This window comes from Canis lupus, chromosome 31 (assembly GCF_048164855.1).
Source record: "Canis lupus baileyi chromosome 31, mCanLup2.hap1, whole genome shotgun sequence".
Taxonomy (NCBI): domain Eukaryota; kingdom Metazoa; phylum Chordata; class Mammalia; order Carnivora; family Canidae; genus Canis; species Canis lupus.
The window spans coordinates 22,350,120-22,378,043 of record NC_132868.1 but is presented as its reverse complement, the minus strand read 5'-3'; the positions used below and the strand labels follow the sequence as shown (position 1 = coordinate 22,378,043).

Here is a 27,924-nt window from a genome sequence, read left to right as displayed (position 1 = left end):
GTGTGTGTCTCATGAATGAATGAATGAATGAATGAATGAATAAATAAATAAATAAATAAACAAACAAACAAACAAACAAACAAACAAAATGTTAGAAAAGAGGGTACCACAGGTCAGAAGAGTTTTCCAAGTCACTCAGTAGAAAATGGGAAAAATTAGAATTTGGGACCCAAACATTTCACTCCAAAATGCAAGCTCTGGCACTTTCCATAACACCAAGCCAGCGATGCAAAAGAGGCAGGTCTTCCCTTCAAGCATCAAATTGTGATTATCCTATCAGGTTACTATATATTAGGTCATGGCTGTACTACAGTTAACAAACCAAACTCCAATCATCTTTTTCATCTTCCACTTCCCCATATAGTACAGTTTTCATTCATTTTTCCAGAAATATTGATATTGCCCCATTGATATGAAGGACAAAAATTTAAACAAAAAAGGAAATGAATGGTTCTCTGCCCTCCAAGTGCTTACAGTTGCATTAGAAAGGTTTGCTTATCCACAAATAATTGAATCATGGAGCTGAATACAGGCAGGTAAGTATTAAAGTATATGAAACCCAAATGCTAGAACACAAAAACAGAGAAATCAGAAAAGGCTGCATGGACTCAGAGAGAACTGAGAAGATCTGGAATGGAGAAAAGATATTTCAAGATATTTACCACAGGAGCATAAAGACATCAGAGGAGCACTGAGCCTGTACTAGCATTTGGCAAATACAAATGTTCTTTTAGGTAAAAATAAAGGAAGATCAGGCTCAAACGATTGGCTGTGGTCAGAAAGTGCAGGTGTGCAAGCTCTGCAAGGCGGGCGCTTGGCCCACATCCAGAGCATAGACCTACAAAGGGTAAGCACATCCCTGTGATGAAGGAGAAGGCGGGCAGGGGTGGTTGTATCTAGGGACGCAGTGTTGATGTGGGAACAAACACATGGTATGAATCACATATATTTTAGGCGGTGCACAGACAACTTACATTAACGACGCTCCTAGCAGGAATTCCTATTTTTATAAAAAAAAAAAAAAAAAAAGTTTGCCATTGATAAAAAGTAAGTATGGGACTATATCAGGAAGCTGTTGATTTCACCTTAATTGGGAATGAGTGTGAATCCACAAGCTGGCACGCAGTTATGTGTCCACCCTCGGAAATACAAGTTAACAGCGATCTATGCAAAGGAGGACTTCCCTAAACAGAAAGCAGGAGGGGCATGCAGTAAGGGACCATGCTGTCCCAAGCTTCACCATTCTCATCTCTACTTTAAAACTGAGTGATGGGCACTGAGGGGGGCACTTGAGGGGATGAGCACGGGGTGTTATGCTATATGTTGGCAAATCGAACTCCAATAAAAAATATATATACAAAAATAATAATAAAAGACTTTTTTGACTTTGGAATTCTGCTCATGCCTTGCCTCAGGCTTTCCCAAGAAATGTTTCCTTTTTCACAGAAGAATCAAGCAATAACCAAACCGACAGCATTTACTTAGCAATAGTGCCGTACCCACTCTAAAGAACCAGGACAGGGGTGCCTGGGTGACTCAGCAGCTGAGCAGCTGCCTTCAGTTCCGGGCATGATCCCGGGGTCCTGGGATGGAGTCCCACACAGGGCTCCACACAGGGAGCCTGCTTCTCCCTCTGCCTATGTCTCTGCCTCTCTCTCTCTGTGTCTCTCATGAATAAATAAATAAATAAAGTCTTTAAAAAAAAAAAAAAAGAAAGAAAGAACGAGGACAAGTAAACAAGGAATAAGGAAAATCAGAATTGGCCATTCCTACCTTTCCTCCCTGACCCCCACTATTCTGGTGTGAACTTTTTTCTTTACGACATATTCCACTTTAACCAATTCTAGGGGTTCTGTTCCCATCTGGAGTTCAAAGTAGAACTTGGGCAGAACCCAGATCCTTACCTGGATTTAAATCAAAAGGACTGAAAGTGGTGAGATGTCTTTGACCAAGTCACGTCCCTTCTCAAGTTTTATGCCCTCTTACAAAAATAGGGCAATTAAATAATACAAACCCCATAGGGAACATTCTGAAAACCCAGTGGGATGAAGTCTGGGAATGGCATGTCCAGCAGAATGGCAAATGCACTGTAGGTTTTCTATAGACACCAGCTGGCTGTGTGTCCTGTAAGTGAGAAGCTTACAGAATTATATTAGGTGAGTTCTAGGAGAGCCTACAAATAATAAACGAAATGCTGTGGTCTCAGAGTGTGGCTAGATTTTGGTGGCTGAAGATGGCTAGGATTCGGATTGTGAAGGGAAGCTGAGCCTCTTCTAAGGACAAGGACATTTCAGACACTCATTCAAAGGAAAAATTCTTAGTCCCTTCCCCACATTTACCAAATCAGAACCTTGGGGAGCAGGGCCTAGCAGTGTGCATTTGACAAGCCTTTCATTCCCTCGCCGCCCCCCCCCCCCATTCTTTTTCACATTAAATTTGAAATCTGCTGGCCTTGAATTTGGTTGCCTGGTGCTAATGCAGTGCTAACAATAACTGGAACAATTTAATTAAAATCCCACAACTCTGAACGCATTGAAGGAGAATTCTTTACTAATGTATTCTAACCCAGTTCCCGGGGACAGGGAAAATGCTTGTCTCCCATCCGACAGCACTCTGTTCTCACCCACAGTGCCAACCGAGCAAACACAATCTCCTTCACTTCTCTTCATTTGTAGAAATGGCAACAGCACTTACCACCTCGAAGGGGTGCTATGAGTTCCCATTTATTGGTGTTTATAGAGTGTTCTGATAAATCAACAATAAGTTGGCATTATTCATAGCACCCTGTTGGAGCTTAATACATATTCAATTAAAAAACAATGACAACAATACAGCAATATCCACAATTAGCATTAATTACAGCACTGTATTCTTCTCACCCTGCTGCCACAATTTGATCTAGGCAAAGCTGTTTATGTCTAGAGATCGCATAGACCCTCTCATTAATGAGGGCAATCTTTGCTCAGTGGCATCTGCATTTCCTCTAGTAAAGTTCACATCACACTTGTCTCAGACAATTTTTCAGGGGATCCTCCTTATCTGGCAAACTCTAGGACCAGAGGCAAATCATTGTTCCCTGAAGAAAGGCAGGATGCTACAAACATCTGGGAATGCTCTGTTTCCCATACCTTCTCTCTCCAAATGGCTCTAAACTCCAGGTCTCCTTTGCCAGGGTGGTGACCACTGCCCCAGTGATTCAGGCCCTCATCTGCTTCATTAGCCTCCTGCAGGTGACTACCATTCCCACTTCCCCCAAGTAGAGTCCTGCTATATTGTAGAAATCCGTCTGATTAGGGATCATCAAGGAATGTCACTCTCCTTCTAAAGGTTATCGTTCCCTGGATAACTACCCTCGGGATTGGGAAAATCCCCAAAGCTGTCATCTAAACTACTGAAGAGGGATGCCTGGTGGCTCAGTGGTTGAGCATCTGCCTTTGGTTCAGGCCATGATCCTGGGGTCCTGGGATTGAGTCCTACATCAGGCTCTCTGCAGGGAGTCTGCTTCTCTCTCTTCCTGTGTCTCTGCCTCTCTCTGTGTGTCTCTCATGAATAAATAAATAAAATCTAAAAATAAACAAACTACTGAAGAGAAGTAATCCATCTATTTGAACTAGGGGAGTGGCAGCAAGCCCCTCAGGGAATTTGTACCAAAGAAAGAGCAGAGAGAGAGACAGTGAGAAACACTCAGGCAGAAGGAATAGCTATGTCTATGTAGTTCAGGGTTCAACTTTCTCCAGAGGACATTTGGAAGCCAGCCGTACCAGCCACTGATCAAGAAGGCCTGTCACCATCCCCTCCCCCTCCTTCTCTGCTGGACTCTCCAGGGCACCACAACACATCTTGCTGACCTAGGTTTTGCTGACTCCAGTCTCCTACTCTGCATGAGCCTTTGACATGCATAGTTGAGGTTGAGGAATCTGTGCCTAGTGGGTTTGAGGTTTCATCAAGAGAAAAAGAAGGAACTTCTGTGATTTCACTGAGTAACTATTTTCACTACAAAAAATTCCCATATTTATTTTTCCCCTTTTTGAAATGGCACTGAGGAAATGCATGCCAGACTGCCATGAACAGGGGCTGTACTTTCCAAACAGTAGCAAGGACTAAAAATAGAAAAGCTTGATTTGCTCAAGATGTATATAACTTCCTCTCCCACTTCCTTTCCCCACCACCCTGAGCCAGTACACAGAAGTGGTACATGTCAAACAGTTTTGTTTGTTTACAACAGCATCAAAAGCATCAAAAGAGTGATAGGCCTATGTATAGTGCATATTCCATAGATGTTTCCAGAAAATGCCAATTGCCAAGACAAAGAAATGAATGAATGAATCATTCAATCCACACATATCAACCAGATATTTCTCAATGAGATAAGCACCATGGGTGATACAGGAATATGAACTGTGACCCAGCTTTCAGGCCATTTCTAAAAGGGGAATGAACAAGAGTATAATAGAATGTGTTTAGGACTTTGAGTCTAGAACACTGCATCTGGGGTTAGGGCCAGATCTCATACTAACTGTGTCACTTGGGTGGTTCACTTAAAAAAAAAAAAAAAATCTAGTACTCCCCTCATTTCCTCAACACAAGAAAGATGGGTTGGATTAGGACCCTTTCAAATCTGAGTCTCTAGGATTTGTGATGTTAAATAATTTCTACAGGTCTCTTCCATGTTATATTTTGATTCTGGCTTGGTAAAACACAGTTTGGAGGTAACATTAATGTATATGGTATTACATCAGTCCACAAAGAGAGATATATTAAATGTCAGAAAAATGAAACACCACTGACTGATTCATTGTAGCCATGATTATGAACTAGATACTACTAGATACTCTAGACTCCTTATCTTAATTAATCCTCAAAATAGCTTTGTAAAAGTGTGTCATTATTCCCCTTTTGCATGCGAAGATGGATAATGCAACTGGTAAGCAACAGAGCAGAGCTTCCTGGCACTAAACCCTGGGGTCATGTCACAGGACCACATTGTCCAGTCAACAGAGTCAGAGAAAACAGAAGGAAGGGACTGGGGTGAGCTGGTGGTTATCAGAAGTTACGAGGAAGAAACTCAGATTTGAATGTGGCTGTTCAAAATGGGAAAGATTTCTGATCAGTTGAGAGATGATGGTATTTCAGGCAGCAAGAAAGATACAAAGAAAGTTAACTCAGCATGGGAAGCTGACAATGAGGACATCAGTCTCACAAGAGCAAAGACTTGGAAAGAGCACAGTGGGAGATGAGGTGTGCTGTAAAGGGTGAGGAAGAACATGGAATATTCTGCAAATCAACTAAGGAAAGAAATTTAATGTGGTAGACAATAACAAACCAAAGGAAGAAAATAACATTTTTTGAAGACTAATTGGCTAGGGATATGCAACTGGAATGAAAAATGACAATAACCTAAAAAGTAAAAATTAAGAAAAAAAAAGAATCAAAGCAATGAGCCTAGTGTGTTTTGGAGAGGGAAGATGTTAGGACAATGAATAGGAAAATGAAGACATGAGAGTAAAACTGAGAGTCCTTTTTGAACCAAAATATGAGATGTTGGTAACAAGTATATTAAAAAAAATTAAGACATACTAGCAATGACTGAAGTTTAGAATTTGGAAGAATAGAAAATATGATGGTACTTCTAACAGAGTGGAAGCCTTGGAGTAAGGCAACGAGTAGCTCTGGGACATACCAAATGTGAAGAGACAGAAGGTTTTCCTGTGGAAAAACTCACTGATTAATGGTGTAATAGCTGTCTAAGGAAAAAATTCATAACTGGTACAAGTCATTAAATAGAGATCAAAGGTGACTCTATTAGAGTTATGACTTCTACTGAGAGAAGACAGAAGGTCAAAAGAGAGAACCCTGAGTGGGCATCAAAACTTAGGGGGAGGTGAAAAAAGAAGAGGGATCTGGTACAGAGAAGAGAAAAGGAATCGTTGCAGATACAGCAGGGGAACTCAGGGACTTCTGTTTAGTGAAAACTGGGGGAGGAAGTGAGGAGGTTCATGTCAAGTGTTACCCGCCTGAAAGAGGTGGGGAAGACGTCAGAAAAAGAGTGATCATTGGAGGATCAGAGGAGGTGGCAAATGTGTACAAAGGGCCACTTCAGTAGAGTTGAAATGACTTTAGTTGATGCTAAGACTGTGGCTTATGTGCCAGTTTACAGAGAGAAACATGGCAGGCAAGGAGGGAAGGCTACGAGAGACTCTCATTTAATGAATCTGTAACTATGAAAATACCTCTCTGTAGTTGCCATGGCCCAAAACTGGTTTTTATCCCCACTGGGTCAGGAACAAATTGCTAAAGTGACACTATACAATTTTCAACAAGCGAAAAGGAAATGAAAACAATCCTCCAGGCACATTTCGACTTACAAAATGGCTTGATGTAAAATGATAATAAAAATGATGAACTCTCCTGAATGTGCATCGTGAAATACTCTTTGGCAGCCATGTTTTGTATTTACTTGTTTGACAGTCTCTTCCTGAAAGACCTAAGCCTGAGTCAGCCAGGTACCCTAGGAAGCTCTGGGTCTCCCAAAATCAGAACCCTGACTCTTCAGTGCACCTGTAGCCAGTGACAGCTGCTTAGAAAATGGTTGGCCATGTTCCTCTAAATACTCGCCATAACATCAACTCCAACACTGAAAGGTCATGCAGTAATTCATTGCTCTAAATGTGACGGTGATATAATTTCTAACAGAAAGAATTAAAGCTCAAGGATATTGAAACAATATTAGCCCCACCCCACAAAAGGACTTTTAAGATAAATACCTACTTTTTTAGACAGTGCTATTAAATGGGTTATTTCCATGTGATCATTTAAAAAATAAAACAAAACAAACACAGATGATAGGAAGCATCATACTAATTTATGGCAAAAGAAACTGAGATTTGGTTCTGAGGGATGGTCTGCTCCAAATTACATACCATCTTGATATATCATACACAGTTCAAACCAGAAGGTGGTTGTAGGGCAGACACAGACTGTTTAAAGCACTGGAAGAAATAATACAAATTATGGGAAAAGAAAGGGATCTGAGCACCTTCTATGCCTCTCTCTCTCTCTCTCTCTCTCTCTCCTCTTTTATTTTATGGAGAGGAGGGTCTTATTAACCAAATCCTTAACTTATCGTGTGAATCTTCCTGTCTTGTGTAATTTCTATTTCCCCTTTTAAAAAATGGCCATAGAAACAACTGATCTACCAGGAATCAATTTTACTTGTTTTCCACCATAATAAAAATTGTTATCCTTACTGAAGTTTATTGGTAAAACAATATAACAGCCAACAAAAAATTATGGAAAGAATTCCATTTTAAAGGTTTATAAATATCTTTCTCACATGTTAAAGATTTATTTATTTAAGAGGGGGGTGGAGGGAGAGGGAGAGAGATTCTCCAGCAGACTCCCACTGAGTCCAAGGCAGAGCTGGATCTCACCACCCTGAGATCACTACCTGAGCTGAAATCAACTGTCTGGCGCTTAATTGACTGAGCCCCCGCACATGCTCTTCTTCCCCATATTTTAATACCAAAGTACATTCATACAATCCATTAAGATACAGACTATGGGGGGGGGGGGCGGTTCTGAAGACAATATTTCCATAGAGAATTCTACAACAGAACTCATAAGACGAAGAGCTTCCATGAGTATGTAGAGAGAAAATTGACAATTGGGATTTTGTGCCTTTCATCAGAAAAGATATAAAAAAAAAGTAACAATAAAGCAGTGATGGCTAGAGAGAGAGAAATGGACTGATAGGACTCAGGGTCTGATCCCTGCCTGGGACACTTAATACCATGGAAACCTGGAATATTACTTAGCTTCTCTGAGCCTGAGCTCCTTCACTTGCACAAAATGGAGATTATCTCTACTCTTCCCTTTTTGTAAGTTATTTAAAGGCTCAAGTGAGATCAAGTGGTATGAAAATCTTTTATTTCAAAACAAAACAAAAAAAACACTCTAAGTCAAGTTTGGAATTTACGGAATTTGCAGACCTGGGACAGATCACACTCACAAAACTTAACGACACAATAACGATAAGAATAGCAGGACCCCTCAAAACTGGTATAAGTATTGCATGCAATAATATATTGTAAATTATCTAGCAGGGGTGCATAAGTACTTCACTTCTCAATGGATCAAGTAAAATCAGTTATGCACAGAAAATCTTCCCAAAACATTGAGAGTTTCAAAAATAAAATCGGAGTTAATGCCCTAGGTTTTTGGTCTTGGCATCTTCCACTCCCTCTTTTACCCCTTCTTTCAGATCAAGTTGTTTTGTGCCCATGCTGAGTGGATTATGTAAATTACAAAGGAACTAAAGGATTTGTGAGCCCAACAGAGCCTCCTACCAAATCCACGGATAAGAAGAACATGGTATGATCTGTGAGGGGATTGTCAGAGAATATGCCAAAGGCTAGGATGGAAGATGTGCTTATTTCCACTAAAGAACTGCACAGAAAGCTATCTCAGTGGCCCCTGGCCACCAGCCATGAACACATATTGTTGATGACTTTGGCTGCTTTTTGAGAATTCAAAATGATCTGTCTTCTCTCATTTGTAAGGGAATTGGTAGTAAGCCAAAAGGCTTAAAAGTCCCCAAAATACATTTTGTTTTTGTTTTTGTCCATTTAAAAATAAATCACTGCTACCATGACACTTGTGAGATCTAAAAGAGTTGCCTCAACAACTTGGACCTTAATTTTTTATTAATCGGTTGAGATATATTTGTTTCTTTTTTTATATGTGAAAATCAGATAATATATTTTGTCAGTTATAAATCACTGTGAAGTTATAAAGAGGTGATATTTTATTACCAAAGCAGTAAATTTTAGAACTATAAGAGATCTAAAAAGTTTCGTTAATCCAAACATTCATTTTATAGAAGGAGTTTGTGGAAGTATTTCTTTAGCAAAAGACCCCAAATCCCCAAATAGAGAGGAGCAAGGAGTGGGGATACCGGTGAACCTTGGGGAAGCAAACCAAAGACAGTGACAACTGTTCTAGAACTCAGCACAGAGGCCAGCTGGCCCAGAATTGCCCAACAGTGATGACATCAACAGTAAACATTTACTAAGCACTGGGATATGTCAGGCACTTACAATATTCTCTATGCACATCATCTCTTTGAAACCTCACAGCAATCCAAAGAAGTGGGTTCAATAACTATACCCAGTTTACAGATGAGCAAACTGAAGTGTGGAAAGGTTAAGAGGGTGAGCCATACGCATACAGCTAGTGAGTGAGGGGCCAGGTGTCTGGACCCTGTGCTTACAGTCTTCGCCATCATACTGTATTATCCCTAAAGCTTGACTTGGTTTAGATGATGCAACAAGAGGGCTCTTCTGTGGTGAAGCCCTCGAGGGCAGGAGAGTGAGCTTGAGATAAAAAACAAAAGGTAGCAACACCTGACTTTAATAGCTGACTCTGAGCTGTCACAACAAGAAGGGTGAGGGGGTGGGGGAGCCTCTTGGGAAAGGATGTTTGGAGTATAGAATGTCATAACAGCAGTAAAATCACTTAGTGCGTTCATCCTTTCTAATAAAAAGTTCTTTGCCACATTCCCTGATGCTCCTGGTGACACAGTCATTGAGAAACTTGGATGAGGAAATGGGAAGGGAACCTATAAGCCAGGAGAACTCAACTAGAGCCCACCCCATAGCCTGCTGTTGCCTTACTTGGCATATATATGGCAAGCACAAATGGGGCTTTGCTACCCGCCTGTGGATCCTCATAGCTAATAAGCAGCCTTAAGGGCTGTAGTAGAGCTTGCTGGTCTGCTCTTGGTCTGTGTATCTCAGGGAAACCCTTTCACTGGCCTGTCTCCCCCAATTACATACAGAAGGTGAAGACCAGATGCAGATACCCACTCTGTGGTCACCATGCTGTTTAAAGGGCTATATATTCCTGATGGAGATAAAAGATAAAGTTTGGAGTACAAGATAGCTAGCTCTACCAGAACAGCAGATCCACAGCCACTCCCACCACATTCCCTCCCCTAAATTCAGGTGGAGGTAGCATTTGTGAGTCAGGAGCAGACTATAACAACAACAACAACAACAATGTAAAAATAAAGAAGCAAGGAATAAAGTTTCTTCCATATGACAGAAGTCCTGAAAAGAATACCAATAGGAAGAATGGAGAAGGAATCCAAAATCATAAAACAGGGGCTCTGTAAGAAAGAAAATGGCAAAAGAAAAGTTAACATGCTTTTTCCCAAATAACACAAGAAAATCCCTCTTGGCTAAATAAAAACTTGACTCCTCTGATCAAACAGACACACTGAATGCTGATTGGAAGGAAACATTGGGGTGAGGAGAGGGACCCGTATCAAGGCACAGGGCAGTGAAACCAGGACTCCCACAATAAGGCCAGCAGATCCAACAAAAAAAGTTCAAAAACTGGAAAAAGAATCAGACTGGAATCAGATTTCTCACTTGCAACAGTGAATGATATTAAAGTGATAGTACAGAAACCTGCATTGAATGCTGACAAGGGAAACTTGACTCTTGAATTCTACCTATGGCCAAACTTTCACTTAAATATAAAGGCAAAGATAAATAATTTTCAGATATATAAAAACTTAGGACCTAAGTCATCCATGTAAGCTTCCTCCCTGCCAAAAAAAAAAAAAAAAAAAAAATCACTTGATAAAGTACTAACGGCAGAGAAAAAAAAGAACATAAAACAATCAGGATGATAAATTCAAGAGAAACAGCAAACAAGACACACTGCAATAAACAAGTAAAAGTTGGAGGTTATCAATACTGTGGTGATACAATTTAATGTGAGAAATTATTCTTTAAAAAGAGGTTAAGTTATAAAGTTTAAAATATTACAGCACATTCTCCAAATTGTCTTACTAACCTAACTCTTTGGGTGCCTCAGGAAGGAGACCTCACATGGTAGAGGTATGAGTGCAGATATCATAATTTTTCCTTGATAGAGAAACATGATTGAAAATAGTTGATCTACACTGTTTGACTGGTTTACATTAGGAGACACAGCATATTAAAAAAAAATTACTAAGCATACTACAGCTTTGAAGAAATCACTAAGATTCTCGCTGGGAGAGGCAAAATGGGATGGACATTTCCACTGACTCAGAACAGACCAACTACAATTTCTTCACCTGTCTGCGGGCAAAGAACGTTTTCTGAAATAGGCAAATATGGCCAATTATTCCCTATAAAGAAGCTCAAAAGCTAGAGCAAACCTGACCTCCTTGGTTATCCTAACATCCAACAGCATCACTGGCCACAACCAATTTCCACACAGGACTCTTCTTATCCAGCAACTCCACAATCCTTCCCTATAGAAAGCACGCAAACGTCCTAGGTTACTTGAAGATGGTAGCAGCAGTGGTGATCGGGTTAATATGTATGAATGAGCATGTCTGTGTACATACACTCCATTATGGATCCCCAGGAAAATATTTACCTCTTTAAAAAGGTCCTTAAGAAATAAGCCACCTGGGTGGCTCAGTGGTTGAGCATCTGCCTTTGGCTCAGGTCATGATCCTGGGTCCTGGATGGAGCCCCCACAGGGAGCCTCCTTCTCCCTCTGCCTGTGTCTCTGCCTCTCTCTCTGTGTCTCTCATAAATAAATAAAATCAGAAAGAAAGAAAGAAAGGAAGGAAGGGAGGGAGGGAGGGAGGGAGGGAGGGAGGGAGGGAGGGAGGGAGGGAGGGAGGGAGGGAGGAAGGAAGGAAGGAAGGAAGGAAGGAAGGAAGGAAGGAAGGAAGGAAGGAAGAAAGAAAGAAAGAAAGAAAGAAAGAAAGAAAGAAAGAAAGAAAGAAAGAAAGAAAGAAAGAAAGAAAGAAAGAAAGAAAGAAAGAAAGAAAACTATGACATTCCATGAAAAAGGTTCAAATTGCTAAATGAAATATTGGAATACCCCCTACAGGCTCTAGACCTACTACTTTCAAAGAAGCATTTATGAGTGTAGATACCAAAAATATCTCTCTTGGCTCATCCAAATACCCAATGAGATGATGATTCAGAAAGAAAAGCAAATAGGAAACCTTTGAAATTCACTTGTAAAAAGTCACACTGACCAAAACCAAAGACCCACCAGTTCTGCTAACGACACACTGACCTACCAGTGCAGACCAGAACAGGAGGGGACAGTCATGAAGCTACTGCTGTCACCAGGGTCACAAACCACCCTGAACACCAACTAGGGTTGGCTAACCCAAGGCCCAGGAACAAGGTAAAGGGCCAGAAAGAAGCAGTCCTTTAATCTGTTCTCCTGGATCCAGATATTCCTGTATTCTCACTGGGCATAAAAGACAAGCACTTCCAAGTGGATTCGAGCTTCTGACTATTTTGGTTTTGTTCTAACAGGACCTCATGTTACCTCTACTCTTAGCCTTTCCAGCCTGGATCTCTTCTTCTACTCAGAATCCTCCTTCTGAGCACCCTATTAACAGGCAGTTGGAAGGACTGACTTCTAGAATAGGGTAGGCCAAAGCCATATAAAGCAAGTCCTGCTGCCTATATCTGTGGGTGCATGAAAGAACTTAGCCATGGCTGTGGATCTGAGTCTTCTGCGCCTACAAGTAAAAAAATCTGTTATTCCACCCCCATGACCCTGATAGTACTAGAGCAAGAGTCCCAAGACACAGAATCCAGTGCCAACTCTGTTAACACTACAGTAGACTTTAAAATTATTTTAAAAAAATAAATAAATAAATAAAAATAAAATAAAATTATTATTGATGTAAGTGGATAGCTGACAATAATACGCCATCCACCATACGCATAAATGAGCTCTGAAAATGTTTTTGTACAAGAAATGAACTGGCCGACAGACTGTTAAAGACCATAAATGATTTCAGAGGTATCCTTTCTTCCTTCTTTTTTCAATTAACTCTGGGAACTTCCCCAAACTCAGTGCACAGCTCATGAGACTCTGTTCTTACTTGGTCCTCAGAAAAGTCACCTCTTTCAGCAGCTCTTAATGTTCAACGTCTTGAGGCAGACTTCACTTAACCCTTCCCTGGCCTAACCATTCCTTTGCACATAAAGCATGCTCTAAGGGGGGAGGAAGAAAATCACTGGGAAGAAATCATAAAGAGACAAATTTCAGTTCCGTAAGATAAAGATTTTAACATAGGGAGTAACAGGCAACAGCATCACGGTCTGCTTATGAAGGTGGCGGGACCTGAGTGACGGCAGTCACATCTTGCCAGAATAAAGGGGGAGATGAAAACTCAAAGTATACAAATCCCTGGAGACTGGGTCAGAGAGAGAGAGAGAGAGAGAGAGAGGAGACATTAACAGGAGGTCACAAAGAAAAGTCAAACATAGATGTCATAAAAAGTGGACATTAAATATCAGGCACCTGACCTCGAAGCCATCAGAAATCAGGAGACAAGTCCCGGAGGAGCTCAAGGAAGTGTACCAGGCAACTCAGAGCTGTCTGCATGGGGTTTCCCACCAACGCAACAGGTTATGCCTGCTGGTGTGTTAAAAGCACCACATGGCATCCAACAACAGATCTGGGGATGTCACCCTTATATTTAAAATATTAACAAACACTTGCAGTAAACTGTTGATGATTTCAGAATAAAGGGTGAAGTCTACAGTTTGGAATACAGGCCTATCACACTACTTTATGCTTTCCTTCAGTACTTTTATTTGTGTTACTTTATTGCTGAAAGATCTATTCCCTACCATGGGAAAATTAAGTCCCACCCAGCCATCAAAGTTCAGTTGGATTGAAACTGTTCCTAAGAATCCTTCTCCTAGATCTCCAGCCAGTTAATTTGTATCCCCCACCCTCTACCACACCTGAGGACCTGGACTGTACTTCTGATCAGAGCATGGTGACTAAGAAGTAATTTATGACGGAACACCTTAGTCTAAGAGCTGCGTATGTGTAAATCTCCCAAATGGGTTTCAGAGGTACAGCATGTGATCCATCATCTTCTTATCTTTCAACATCATCTCACCTACAATAGCCACCCATAAATATTTTGTTAAAAAAAAAAAAGAGGTCCAAACAAAAGAAACGGACTTGAACTATGATCTCTAATTCCCTTGTAAACCTGAAATTCTATGAGGCATTCTCCCCTGTGAAACTACTCTAAGCAATGCTATAGACCTGCCCAATAGTGGGCTGAAATAAGAAGAAATTACCAACTGTGGCATCAGATCAGAATAATGCTATATAGTCCCAAGGTCGAAACTCAGGGCACCAACCCATGATGCCATGTTCTAAGGCCACAATCCCTAGTTTTAGGGATGCCTGGGTGACTCAGCAGTTGAGCATCTGCATTTGGCCCAGGGCATGGTCCTGCAGTCCCGGGATGGAGTCCCACATAGGGCTCCCTGCATGGAGACTGTTTCTCCCTCTGCCTGTGTCTCTGCCTCTCTCTCTCTCTCTCTCTCTCTCTCTCTCTCTCTCTCTCTGTCTCTCATGAATAAATAAATAAAATATTTCTAAAAAAATCCCTAGTTTTAGGTGCCTGACTTACAGAAGGTATTCAATTTATAATGAATAAATGGAGACTAAATGAATGAATGAAGTAGCCACTAAATGGGTCACTCCAATCCTCACAGGTATTGAGGATTGATCCTGACAGAAAAGGAAAGATAAAGCCCTCATTTGTTTTCCAAGATTTATTCTTTTTCTAAAACAAAACAAAGCAAAAACAATAATTCTCAATACAGGAATTTTTGACACTAAATATTTGCCTTTGGGGGAAAAAAGTGCACAGCAGGTGTCAAAAATTCAGAACACCAAAAAAATTCAGGGCACCAAGCAAAAGTCCAGCAGCATCTGATCCTTCCAAATAAAAGCATGTAATCCCCCCATCTGAACCTTATAGCCTTACAGGACTAAAGCAAAATCTTGTGCAATGTCATCTGTTACAACAGGAGGACAAATCCAGAAGTTAGTTTCTCAAGATCACATAAGGATTAGAGGATCCATACCTTCTAGAGTCTCAATTTCCCGCATTTGCAAACACAGGAAATTAATTCACTTAGCAAGTCCTTGAAGCGGCTTAACTAATGGCTGGCGTCAGGGTTGGACTGCATGATCTCTAAGGTCCCTTTGGCCCTGAAAACCTTAATAGTTCTTATAGTCAGACTTAGTAGACATTCTTTTGACTCAGACCTGAAAATTTGGCTGGAAACATAAACAGGCTTCTACATAAAAACACACACTTACCAGCTAGAATTTGGACTTGGGAACATGAGGTTTCACCACAGGTGACAGGAATAAGTGCAAAATCTTCTCTGGTAACTATATTAGTTTCAGCTCTATTATAGTTCCTATTCCAAGGTGCTTCAAATTTGACCAGAGCAGGGCCAAGTCACTATCATGCTCACACAAGGGAAGGGTGTGCCGGTTTTCTTTTGAACTTGCCAACGATCTTCTATATATTCAAGAATAGCATGCCTCTCCTATCAGACCTGTCCTTTCCCATTTGGCAATGGGTTATTGCCATTGCCACCGGTGTTATTTTTTTTTTCCTTCCTTCTATTTTGCAAAAATCATAAGCCAACATGGCAACCAGTTTTTTATTTCCTTCCTTTTAAAAAACAAGGTCATGGAGGCACCTGGGTGGGTCCGTAGGTTAAGCATTTGCCTTCAGCTCAGGTAATGATCCCAAGGTCCTGGGATAGAGCCCCACATCAGTGCTCCCTGCTCAGTAGGGAGTCTTCTGCTCTCTCTCCCTCTGCCTCCTCCCCTCTGTTCATGTTCTCTCTCACTCTCTCAGTAAAATAAATAAAATCATATAAATAAATAAACAAACAAACAAATAACAAAGTCATGATTTTCCCATAGTTATCAGGACAAGGTCCATTGAGAAGAAAAGCATTTGTAATTTTAATGAAAGCTCCTGCTTGAATTTTTCTTAATTAAACCTTTTAGGGAAACCGTACTACTATTGCTGTTGTTATTTTTATATACGAATAGTTATAAAATCAAAATATCTGGGGCAGTCTGGGTGGCTCAGTGGTTTAGCACCACCTTCAGCCCAGGGTGTGATCCTGGAGAACTGGGATCGAGTCCCACATTGGGCTCCCTTCATGGAGCCTGCTTCTCCTTCTGCCTGTGTCTCTACCTCTCTCTCTCTCTCTCTTTCTCTCTCTCTGTGTCTCTCATAAATAAATAAAATATTTAAAAAATATATCTGTATAGCCATTATAGCTTGGCAATTTCAAGTCCACCTGTATTTCATGTAGAGGTGGATAGTTACCTTACTTTCAATTATGAGAAAAACTGGATTTAGTGTGATCCGTTCAAAACCATGTAACTAGAGGGGAGCCTCTGTAACTAGGGAGTGCAGTCAGTTAAGCATACCAACATTTGGTTTCAGCTCAGATTGTGATCTCAGGGTCCTGGGATTAAGCCTTTTGTGAGACTCTGAGCTCAGCATAGTATCTGGTTGAGATTCTCTCTCTCTCTCTCTCCCTCTCCTTCTGCCCCTGCTCCCTGCATGCTCACTCTTTCTTTCTAAAATAAAAGAGTAAATATTTAAAACACACACACACATATAACTAGAGTAAGTTGTTCAACTATCAGTCAAACACAAGTCCTCTGTCTCAAGGTCAAACAAGCTTTTTAGAACTGAAGATTTAAAATGCAAGAAAATAGTTTCCATTATATTCTAAGAGAGCAAATAGACTGAGTGAAGTTTTTAATTATGTAAATTCAATAATATGCAAAGAACAGCCTGGGACCAAATAAGAGCAAAGGTATATAAAAGACAAATTTAAGAGGTGCTTTTTTTTTCCATTGTTAATAAAAAATGACTAAAAATAAGTAAAATTGATCATGTTATTTCTATTTGCCAGAGGACCTATCTGTTGCATGAAATATAGACTTTGCACGACTCCTATCCATTACTGGAATCTGAGCTTTGATTTTACTAGCTTCCTACATTTTATCAGCAAAGTTTTATAGGAAATTCAAGAATTTTGTAGGAAATCCATGACATATATATCTAAGACATAATTTTTTTTAATAGATTTAAAAGATCTAGGTGCCAAACTGAATTGGCGGTCACTGGTTATAACTGGAACTTAATAATTTTATCAATAGTACAAAAAGCTGGGCAGTCCAGGTGGCTCAGTGGTTTAGCACTGCCTTTGGCCCAGGGTTTGATCCTGGAGACCCAGGATCGAGTCCCACATCAGGCTCCCTGCATGGAGCCTGCTTCTCTCTCTGCCTGTGTCTCTGCGCCTCTCTCTCTCTCTCTCTCTCTCATGAATTAATAAATAAAATATTTTTAAAAATAGAAATAGATCTACCACATGATCCAGTAATTCCACTACTAGGTATTTGCCCAAAGAACATGAAAACACTAATTAAAAAAAAAAAAAAAAAAGTACAAAAAGCTTTTTCTTTTTTTTAACCTTTTTTTTTTTTTAAGATTTTATTTATTTATTCATGAGAGACACAGAGAGAGGCAGAGACATAGGCAGAGAGAGAAGCAGACTCCTCACAGGGAGCCCAATGTGGGACTCGATCCCCAAACTGGGATCACGTCCTGAGCCAAAGGCAGAGATTCAACCGCTGAGCCACCCAGGTGTTCCAGAAAAAGCTTCTTCCATTAGGTTCTCCTATATGAAAATATACTCCTAAAAACTCAACATGGTTTACTCCTGTCCCCTGCTCAAATCATTGCTTAGGTGTCCCCCTCTCAGCAAAGGCTCTGGACCACCTTTCCTCCAACCCAGAGCCCTGATCTCATCCCAATGCACTTTGTATCAATGTAGGCATTTTGTTTCTATCAACCAGTTTCACTAACCTGTGGGTTTCAGGAGGGCAGGACCTTGTCTTTTTGCTATAGAATTCCTAGTGCTATAAAGGTATACACACAGGCACACGGAATATTTGCTGAATTAATGAATCATTTCTTCCTTTGTCTCTCCCAACCTAAAATTTAGGAGAAGGAAAGCCAGACAGTGGACTAAACCATTTAGGCAGTCCCCATGGCTTTTCCTCTCTAAAACTTACTATGGGAAATTGTAAATATATATCAAGGTAAACCAAATAACAGAATCAACCTCCATGCACTCAAGAATTACCAACTCATAACTAATCTTTCTTTCACCTTTTTTTTTTTTTTAATTTTTTTTATTTATTTGTGATAGTCACAGAGAGAGAGAGAGAGGCAGAGACACAGGCAGAGGGAGAAGCAGGCTCCATGCACCGGGAGCCTGATGTGGGATTCGATCCCGGGTCTCCAGGATCGTGCCCTGGGCCAAAGGCAGGCGCCAAACCGCTGCGCCACCCAGGGATCCCTCTTTCACCTTTTTTCTCACACATTAGCCCTTTACTCTTATTTTGAGGCAAATGCCAGACACCATTAATTTCCTTCCCAAATATATTGACGTTTCACTAAAAGATAAGGACTGGGTTCTTTTCTATATTATCTATAGTAACATCATCACCCATAAAACACAACAATAATTCTATAACTTTGTTATTTAGGTTTCTTTCCTGATATGAATAATATTTAGTTGCCCAAATGCTGGCATCTGGTCACCAGTGGCTCTACATGATCAAAGGCTAAGTACTTCCATTGTTGCTTCTGATTCCAACCCTGAGTTACTTACAATCAACACTCTCTGGAGCACAAGACTTGTATATAATCAATACATACTGTAATATGCATCCTTGACCTCACTCAGAAAAGAATACCCCAAGAATGTTTGCTGGTGCTTAGGGTAGAAAGATGTGGCTGACCGATTAGGACCCATGGTGACCAATCAGAACCTTAAAATACCACTCTTACTCATGTAGAATGTACTGTTTGTGGATAGAGAAACAAAGCAATAAAAAAAGCATGCTTGGGTCCCCAGGATAAACAAGAAAATGTGGAATTCAGAACTGACACTCCTAAAAAAAAATGGCTTGCAGTTTCAAAACAAAATTAGTAGGTAAAAGGATTTCCGGAGCTTCAGAATGCAAGCCAGCAGAACTCTGAGAAGCTTCAGCTGGGGATGTTGCATTAAAGTACCTTAGCTCTCTGTGAGTTGTAAAGCTTTCTTTAGGCTCCGGATAAATGTTTATCCACCACAGAAACGATCACTGAATTCATGAGCTCCCTAGCATGGCCTATTAATATGACTTCAACCACAGATCTTACCTGTGCCCTGAAAGTACCTTCATCAAGAGGTGGTGGAGGAGGGAAGTTTCCAGGGCTGGATGGAAGAGCACCAGGATCATCTAGAGGTGGAGGGGGGGGCGGCAGAAAATCACCTACAGAAAGGAAATACACACATGAAGTTACTAGAGATGCAACTGTATAGCTCTCTTGCTCTCTCTCTCTTTTAAGATTTTATTTATTTATTCATGAGAGACACAGAGGGAGGAAGAGACACAGGCAGAGGGAGAAGCCAACTCCCCACTGAGCAGGGAGACTGATGTGGGACTTGATCCCACAACCCTGGGATCACGGCCTGAGCCAAAGGCAGATGCTCAACCCCCGAGCCACCCAGGTGTCCCTGTATAGCTCTCTCTTTTTTTTTTTAAGATTTTATTTATTTATTCATGAGAGAGGGAGAGAGAGAGAGAAGGCACAGACACAGGCAGAGGGAGAAGCAGGCTCCGTGCAGGGAGCCTGACGTGGGACTCGATCCCAGGCTCCAGGATCAGGACCTGGACCCAAGGCGGCGCTAAACCGCTGAGCCACCCAGGCTGCCCTGTATAGCTCTCTTAAAACACATACATTTGCTGCCATTTTACTGCTTTCTCATTGGCCTTGACATATAATTTTTTGTCTTGTGGAGCAATTACTCCCTATTCTAGCTCTCTTCAGTTTAATTAGTAGTCTTAATTTTGAGAAGAATGAGGACCAGAGTTGCTTCTCAGAAGTGACATAAAAGCTGGTCTAAAGGGGTCAGGTATATTTAGCCAAAATAGGGAAGGTGTTTGGGGGCAGGGAGTAGATTGCTGAGGTGTGTAAAACTTGGTACTTATCTTCAGTAATGTTTTAATCAAGTAGAAGAGGAAAAAAATATGTACCTAAATAAAGACCATACAAGATAAAATATAGTAAGATGGAGAAACAAGCTCTTCTGGGAGCTAAGATAAAGGAAAGCTCATGTCTAGGTGGAGGAACCAAGGAAGGCTTCACCACAGCATGAAAATGGTCCCTGAACATTCTGATATGGACAGCAAGCCTACTTGGCAGAAAGACCAGCAACAGAGGCATAGGTTAAAATACTTTAGGGCCTGGAGAATAAGGAGCAAGTTATTAAGATAGCATAAATATAGGAATGTAAAATCATACTAATAGGTAATAAAAATACGTGCAGTGACAACAAAAAACTTTTAAGTATGTTGCACGTCTGGTCAGTAGTTTAAATTTTATCATGTACACAGTGGGGAGCCACCAAGCATTTCTGAGAAAAAAAAAAAAAAACTTGGTTGCAAAATGATTTACTAAAGACTAATCTAGAAGTACATGGAGGAGAGATTAGGAGAAATTAGAATAAAAAACATCTGATTTTGAAATCTATATACAATCCAGGCAGGAAGTTATGAGGAGTTAGCATATCAAGAAACCTCAAGATCACTGACCAAACAGGACAGCATACTAATGTTATGCTGTTGTAAGAGAGAGCATCTAATCTCTAAGATTTGAGGTGCAGATATAGGACTAAGAGCTCTATGGCTTTACGGCATGGAATTTTTAAAAAATACTTTGCAAAGAATCCTATTAGGAAAAGGAAATTTCCTTTTTTTTAAAAAAAATTCTCTATTTGTCTCTTTCTTTCTAAAAATAGTATTTAAATAATAATAAATAATATTTGTAGATAAGTAGCTTTTCTTTGCATTTTAGATGCTCAATACTTAATGGGAAGGCAGCAGGTTCTATCACTCAGTGAGCTGCTTTGGGATAATACCAAAATATTATGACGTAGGCCTTCAATAAAAAAGAATCTAAACGGCATAGTGGAAGGATGGTGGCTTGGATTCATTGTTCTGATACACCTTGGAGATGGTTCACTTGGGCCCTTTTTGCCCTATAAATAATAGTCTTAGAGTTGGAAGAGTAGCTGTTCAACCTAGCTCCCCACTATATTTAGGCTACCAACCAGTCAACACTATATTTAGAGTATTGTGCTTTATGGACCCATACTATACACCAATCACTGCTAAGATTTTTAAAGGTTACCACTTAGTCCTCCAACCCTCTGTGCTGATTGTTCTCAAATGTTAGAGGACACTAGGATCTCAGAAAGATCTAGTTAAACACAGATGGCTGTGTCCCACCCCCAGAGCTCCTGATTCTGTAGGTCCAGGGTGGGGTTTTAGAATGTGCATTTCTGGGATCCCTGGGTGGCGCAGTGGTTTAGCGCCTGCCTTTGGCCCAGGGCGCGATCCTGGAGACCCGGGATCGAATCCCACGTCAGGCTCCCGGTGCATGGAGCCTGCTTCTCCCTCTGCCTGTGTCTCTGCCTCTCTCTCTCTCTCTCTGTGACTATCATAAATAAATAAAAATTAAAAAAAAAAAATTAGAATGTGCATTTCTAATAAACACCCAGGTGATGCTGATGCTATTGGTCCTGGAACCACACTTGAGAACCACTGCATTTAAGTAAAGTATTACCTTAGTCCTATTTTTAGACCCCATAGGATTAGAAAGGTTAAATGACTTACATCACATAGAAACATTTCTGTTTCTCTTACCTTTTTGGGTGTGCATATCTGGAGACATGTTTTATCCATATCCTTATTAGGGTCATAAATCTCATAAACCTTCAATAACTCTACTCAGTGGTTCTAAACACTAGCTACTTACTAGAATCACCAAGAAAGTGTATCTAAAAATGCCGATGTCCAAATTCCATCGCACATCAATTTAATCAGGATCTTGGGAATGGGGGAAAGAAAATAGGGAGGAGGGGTCAGGTGCCAGTACTCCTTTAAAACCCAAATGAATCTAATGGGCAGTCAGAATCAAGAAATTAACTTAGCCTTCCTTTGATCAAATACCGCACTAAAAAATATTTAACACTTGTTAAATAAAAAAGAATTGTCACCAAGTTCTTTTCTGCCTTGAAACGTCAGAACACATGAAAAGAACCCTCACAATGAGATCTTAAGTCATCAGCATAGGAGGTCTAGGCTGATGGAGGCTGGTGCTACCAAATTCTAGTGCACAGCCTAATTTTCTGGTTCGAATGTTCTCTCTGGACCTATGTCTTCTTCATACCTAATTTAAAAGAGATTTCTGAGCTCCTTCTTATACATTACCACGTTTTATTGTCACAGAGACTGCTGAAGCATTGAACAGGCTCCCTGCAGAGAACCTGATGCAGGATTCGATCCCAGGACCCTGGGATCACGACCTGAGCCAAAGGCAGATGCTCAACTACTGAGCCATCCAAGGCTCCCTCCTGCCTATATTTTTAACACGAAAATTGAATATAAAGTGAGGCACAGGCTGACGACAGTCTTGGAAGGGTGAAACTACACAAAAGACTGACATATTGTATTTTTAAAAGAAATAACTTAAAAACAACAAACATCTAGACTGTCTATTCCAGGTGAATATTAGATTAAGATTTTTTAAAAGCCCTAGTAATAAGCTCATAATTATCACATAATTTTCAGTTTTTCAAGCTTGACCATCATAGGCCTCTTCCTTCATTCTTCGGAGTGCATCTCACATTTTAAAATGGTGTGGAGGAGCAGGTAAACGTCTAAAAAACAGACACACACATGATGAAGGATAGAAAATGGGTCCAAAAAAGGGGGCGGGGAGAAAATGGGTCCTTTGGAGGGAAACATAACTAGTTGAGATAGCCAGAACGAAAAGCTCTTAATTACCTTAAATCAGACTAAGAACTGTTTCGAGAATTCTGATTTATGGTTCACCATTTTAACACATTAAGCAAAGGAAAATGCTTCTTAGTTGCAGGAAAAATAAGTCCACTTGAGAGAGAAGGCAAATTTCCATGTTTAAGGAAGAGGGCAAAATAGAAAGAACAAAAGAACAAAGTGCATGTGGTATGTGTGTCTGTGTCTCTGAACTTGCTGGGGGAGTGGGATCCTTTCCATTCTCACAGTTTTTTTCAAACAATGAGAAAGCACCGGGCTTAGAAACTCAGGTACCTGGGTGGTTCAGTGAGTTAAAGGTCTGCCTTTGGTTCAGGTCATGATCGCGGGATCCTGGGATCCAATCCAGCACCATGGTTGGGGGGGGGGGTGGTGGCTCCTTGCTTGGCAGGGAGTTTCTCCCTCTCCCTCTGGCTCACCCCCCACTCATCTCTCTCTCTCTCTCTCTCTAATAAATAAAATACTAAAAAAGAGAGAGAAAGAAGCAGCTCAGGTGGTGATTCGCCTAGAGAAAAACATCCGAAGAGAATCAGCTGCAGTAACTTGCAACTAGCAATGCTAAGCTGTAAACCTTCACATTAGTGCATGGCCTGTCCTCCTCCCCACTTGCCAGGGAAATCCAAATGGAACTTTTAGGCACTGTGAGTTAACGGGGCATTGAATAAATCAAGCAGGCAAGCCAAAAACAAACACACCATCAGGAAACTGCAACAATTCAGGGATACATAAAATCTAAGATAGAAACATTTAGTTTTAGAAGAAGGAGGGTAGTTCCAGCCACATGCCTACAAACTTGGTTTCCTCCTTACCCTTTTCCTCACCATCCAAAGCCTACCCACATACAAAATACATTTAGCCCTTGCCTGCCAGGTAAAACTCCGTATCATCGCAAAGAATTCTGCAAATATTCAAAAGATTTTTGCTTTGTGCCAGACGTAGCACCATGAGGCAGCTAAAGAGTGAGTGGTGTAAAAGTACATATTCCTGACTCTTAAATACTCTTTATGCCAACTCACTGCCATAAAATAGCCTGTAATGCATGGCATTAATTTGAAAAGCAAGTGAAGCAAATCTGCCAAGAACCCAGGCATGCATACTTTCTGCAGCTACCCTTGCTAGTCTAGGAGTTTAAAGGTGGTAGCACCGAGAAGTAGATATGGCTACATGCTGGGAGTTGAGTTTTCACCCACTACAGTTTCCCTAGGAACATGGTTTGGGCATGTATGAAAGGCATCTACCTACCTGCATGAAGAGCTCACTTATCTCTTTATAAAATAAAAGCCCCCATCAGCAGGGAAAAATAACAAGAATTTATTAGCAAAGGAGGTGATAAATGAGTAGTTAATATGTGATTGTAGTGAAAAAGCACAAGGGAATAATTAACTCAGATCATCAGTGAAGTCTGAATTAATTTACTGCACTTAAAAAAAAAAAAGCACCATTCTTTTCCTTCTTCAAGCATATCCATGTACAGCTGCACATAGGAAGAAGGAGAGTAGTTCCATACACAGGGATTCACACAGCAGCCCCTTTTGTGCCTCGTACACAGTTCAGATCTATCACAGCATCTATAATACCTGGTTGCATTTAGCTGTTTATGGCCATTCTCTCCTCCTGCAAACTGAAGCTCCTAAGAAGTAAAGCCCACTTACAGTTTCTTTCTATCTCCACATCTTGGCATGAAGTTTCGGCCATGGTTACACTCTCAGTAAATGTAGGCTGAATAACTAACATACAGAAAGTCATTTAATTACTTAATTGATGTGTTCTTGTTGTTGTTGTTGTTGTTCTTAAATGGTCTGATGCAGGGATGCCTGGGTGGCTCAGTGGTTAAGCTCGTCTGCCGCCTTTGGCTCAGGGTGTGACCCTGGAGTCCCAGGATCGAATCCCACATCGGATTCCCTGCATGGAGCCTGCTTCTCCCTCTGCCTATGTCTCTGCCTCTCTCTCTCTCTCTCTCTCTCTGTGTCTCTCATGAATGAATGGATGAATTAATTAATAAATTTTAAAAATCTAAAAAAAATGGTCTGATGCCTCACATGTTGTTCAAATATCAATGTTCAAAAGACCCAGAGTCTGATAAAATGCAGACTCTGAGAGTGTGGGATGAGGCCTGAGATTCTGCAGTTTTTAAAGACTTTATTCACTTCTTTGAGAGAGAAAGAGAACACGAGTGTACAAGCACATAAGTAAGGGAAGGGGCAGAGGGAGAAGCAGACTCCCCGCTGAGCAGGGAGCCTGATGTGGGGCTCGATCCCAGGACCCCAGGAGCAAGACCTAGCCCAAAGTAGATGTTTACCTACTGAGCCACACAGATTCTGCTTTTCTAAATGCTTGCCAGGTGATGAGGCTGCAGATCCATGCACAGTACATGGAGGAACATGGCTGTTTTTAGGGCTCTTCCAATTGGCAGCTGTTGATTCTCCAACTTTCTTATGGTGCATACATTTTAGTGGTTTAAGGAAATAAACATTAAGGTAAATATAAATAAAACCACTTAGGGGCTTCTCAAATTAATTATTTAAATTATGAGTGCATAAGAGATTGGGCTGGAACACACACACACACACACACACACACAGAAAAATGTAATTACAGTGACCAAATCATAAGCTTCCAGTAAAAACAGATTCATTTCTGTTTATAGTAACTAATAGAGAACAGAAATAGGTTCAAAAGAAAATAATACAAAACCCCAGCCCTAAAACTTGAAACACAAACCCCAGCTCTACCCCTCATTTCAATACTACCATCTCATGTTCAGCCTCCCTCACCAGTGAAATGTGGATGACCATATCGACTTCCCTGTGTCACTCTGCAGATCAAAGAAGTTAAAAAGTGATCCTGAATCTTTTTTGACCACAACCCAGAGTAAAGAAACAACCTTTTTATATCATGACACAATATCACTACTTGGACATATCCAAATATGTATGTAACTGAAACAAGGGTCTCAGGAAACCATACTTACTGCATGTAAGGCATAGCGCAATTTCTAGGAGATCTATTTGTTTAAAAAGTGTTGGTTATGGAATAACCACAACTAAAGTGATTGTGACCTATAAATGGCCTCAACTCCCAGCCAAAACATGACTAAGCTAATTTACATGTGACTTGTATAATGTCTACATAACCGGTGATGACTCTTGCTGCTTTCCACGTCTGCACAAGAGGGCAACTCAGACTGAAGCTGCCTACTCAAGAGACAGAGTCTGAGAAGGCAAAGCTCTCTGAATAGGTTGGGAAGATGGAGTGGACGACAAAGCAAAGGTAACAGGAGGGTCAGTTTCCCTAGGTAACTTGAGTAGCATCACTCTTGTAGTGTTCTCTTCAGAGATGAGAGACAATTTATTACAAAACAAAGCAATTAAAGGCCCTTTACAATTTCATCCTCAACCCCATCTTCACTTTATATTAAACACATTTGCCACCAAGGAAACTACACCAGAAAGCACATTGACTGGAATATTTTATAAATGAAGCATTCACAGGGTGCCTGGCTGGCTCAGTCTACAGAGCATGCAACTCCTACTCTCGGGGTCTTGAGTTTGAGCTCCACAATGGGTGTGTTTACTTAAAAAAAAAAAGAAGAAGAAACACTCATGGTAGAGGATAGCATGACAGCATGTATAATGGTAACATTTGCATGAAAACATATACACATGTATTGTCATGGATTATCTTTTAAACAGATTCCAAAGAAATTGTCAACAGCAAGTTGCCTCTATGAAGAAGTCGAATTTTGTCACTAGGGAACAAGAGTGGAAAAGAAACTTACTTCTCATTATATAAAATTTAAACCTCCTATTATTTTACCCATTTATATTTTTTAATTCCAGAATATTAACATATAGTGTTATTATATTAGTTTCAGTTATACAATATAGTGAGTCAACACCACCTGCCCTCTGGTAACCATCAGTTTGTTCTCTATAGTTAAGAGTCGGCTTCTTGGTCTGTCTCTTTTTTCCTTTGTTCATTTATTTTATTTCTAAAATTGCTTCATATGAGTGAAAATTTATGCTATTTTTAATTTTTTTTTTTATTTAAACTCAATTTAATTAACATATAGTGCATTATTATTTTCAGAGATAGAATTTAGAGATTCATCAGTTGCATGTAACACCCAGGGCTCATTACCTCAAGTGCCCTCCTTAATGCCCATGACCCATTTGCAGCAACCCTCAGTTTGTTTCACATAGTTGAGTCTCTTATGGTGTGTCTCCCTCCCTGATTTCATCTTACTTTAAGAAACAAACCAGATGAACATAGGGGAAGGGAGGGAAAAATATATGCTATTTTAAAAATAACACATATACACAAAACCAAAGAGAAATTTTCAGTACCTAGCAATGTGTCATCTGCAAATATTGAGCTGAATAAGGTTTTAAAAACCGCCAGGAAATACTGGAACATGGCAGAGGTCAAGAAACCCTTGAGGATAAGTAAGTCCCATTGAATGCATCACCTCTCAGCCTTCTCAATCTATTTATTACCCATTGGTCACAACTAAAAATATGAAAGAATTGCCCTGACTTAGTCAACCAGTAGTCTGTAGTAGAGAGGATAAAATGCCTGTTTATCCTAGAGCCAAAGCCTATGTACCATCTCAGGGTGACCTCAGATCTCTGTCCTAGAAAGACATTGAGCCTCCTGGAGCTATTAATAAAGTGGCTCGTGTACTCCCATTTTGCTCTGTTCCTTGAGTGTGCAAGCCCCTTTGAGAACTCTCTGGGAGAAGTGATAATTATCAGGGCAAGGCAGGGCATTCCCAGTTCCCTGTCCTCACCAACCAAATAGCAACCCCAGCAGCCCGCCTTAAATGATGCATCTTCATCTGTAAATGAGAAGATACGTGACCTTAACCAAGTGATTTTAATTCCTTAGATCTCACACTAGACATTTTTGGAGTTCAGGCTTTTATTATACATAATTACACATTAGAAAATTAACCTTTCTATTTTCCTTCCATTTTTATTTTCTGCTACTTAACTAAAAAACAGATTGTTGATTCTGATAGTACTTAATCTTCTAAGCAATATCATTTAAATGAGAGGATTAAGATTAAAAACAGTGATGAAACACAATACCGACAATGAAATAGGAAAATCTGCACTT

The 27,924-nt window shown here is 40.4% G+C and overlaps 1 protein-coding gene across 14 annotated transcripts in view; it reads right to left on the bottom strand.

Moving 5' to 3' along the window:
• The window catches only part of LPP (LIM domain containing preferred translocation partner in lipoma), a 670,528-nt gene that overhangs the window by 356,980 nt on the left and 285,624 nt on the right, over positions 1-27,924 (bottom strand). For all 14 annotated transcript variants that reach the window (XM_072807809.1, XM_072807808.1, XM_072807811.1 and 11 more), the window contains one exon: positions 19,106-19,218. In XM_072807809.1, coding sequence (XP_072663910.1) covers positions 19,106-19,218 — 113 coding nt within the window. The remainder of the gene's footprint in view (positions 1-19,105; positions 19,219-27,924) is intronic.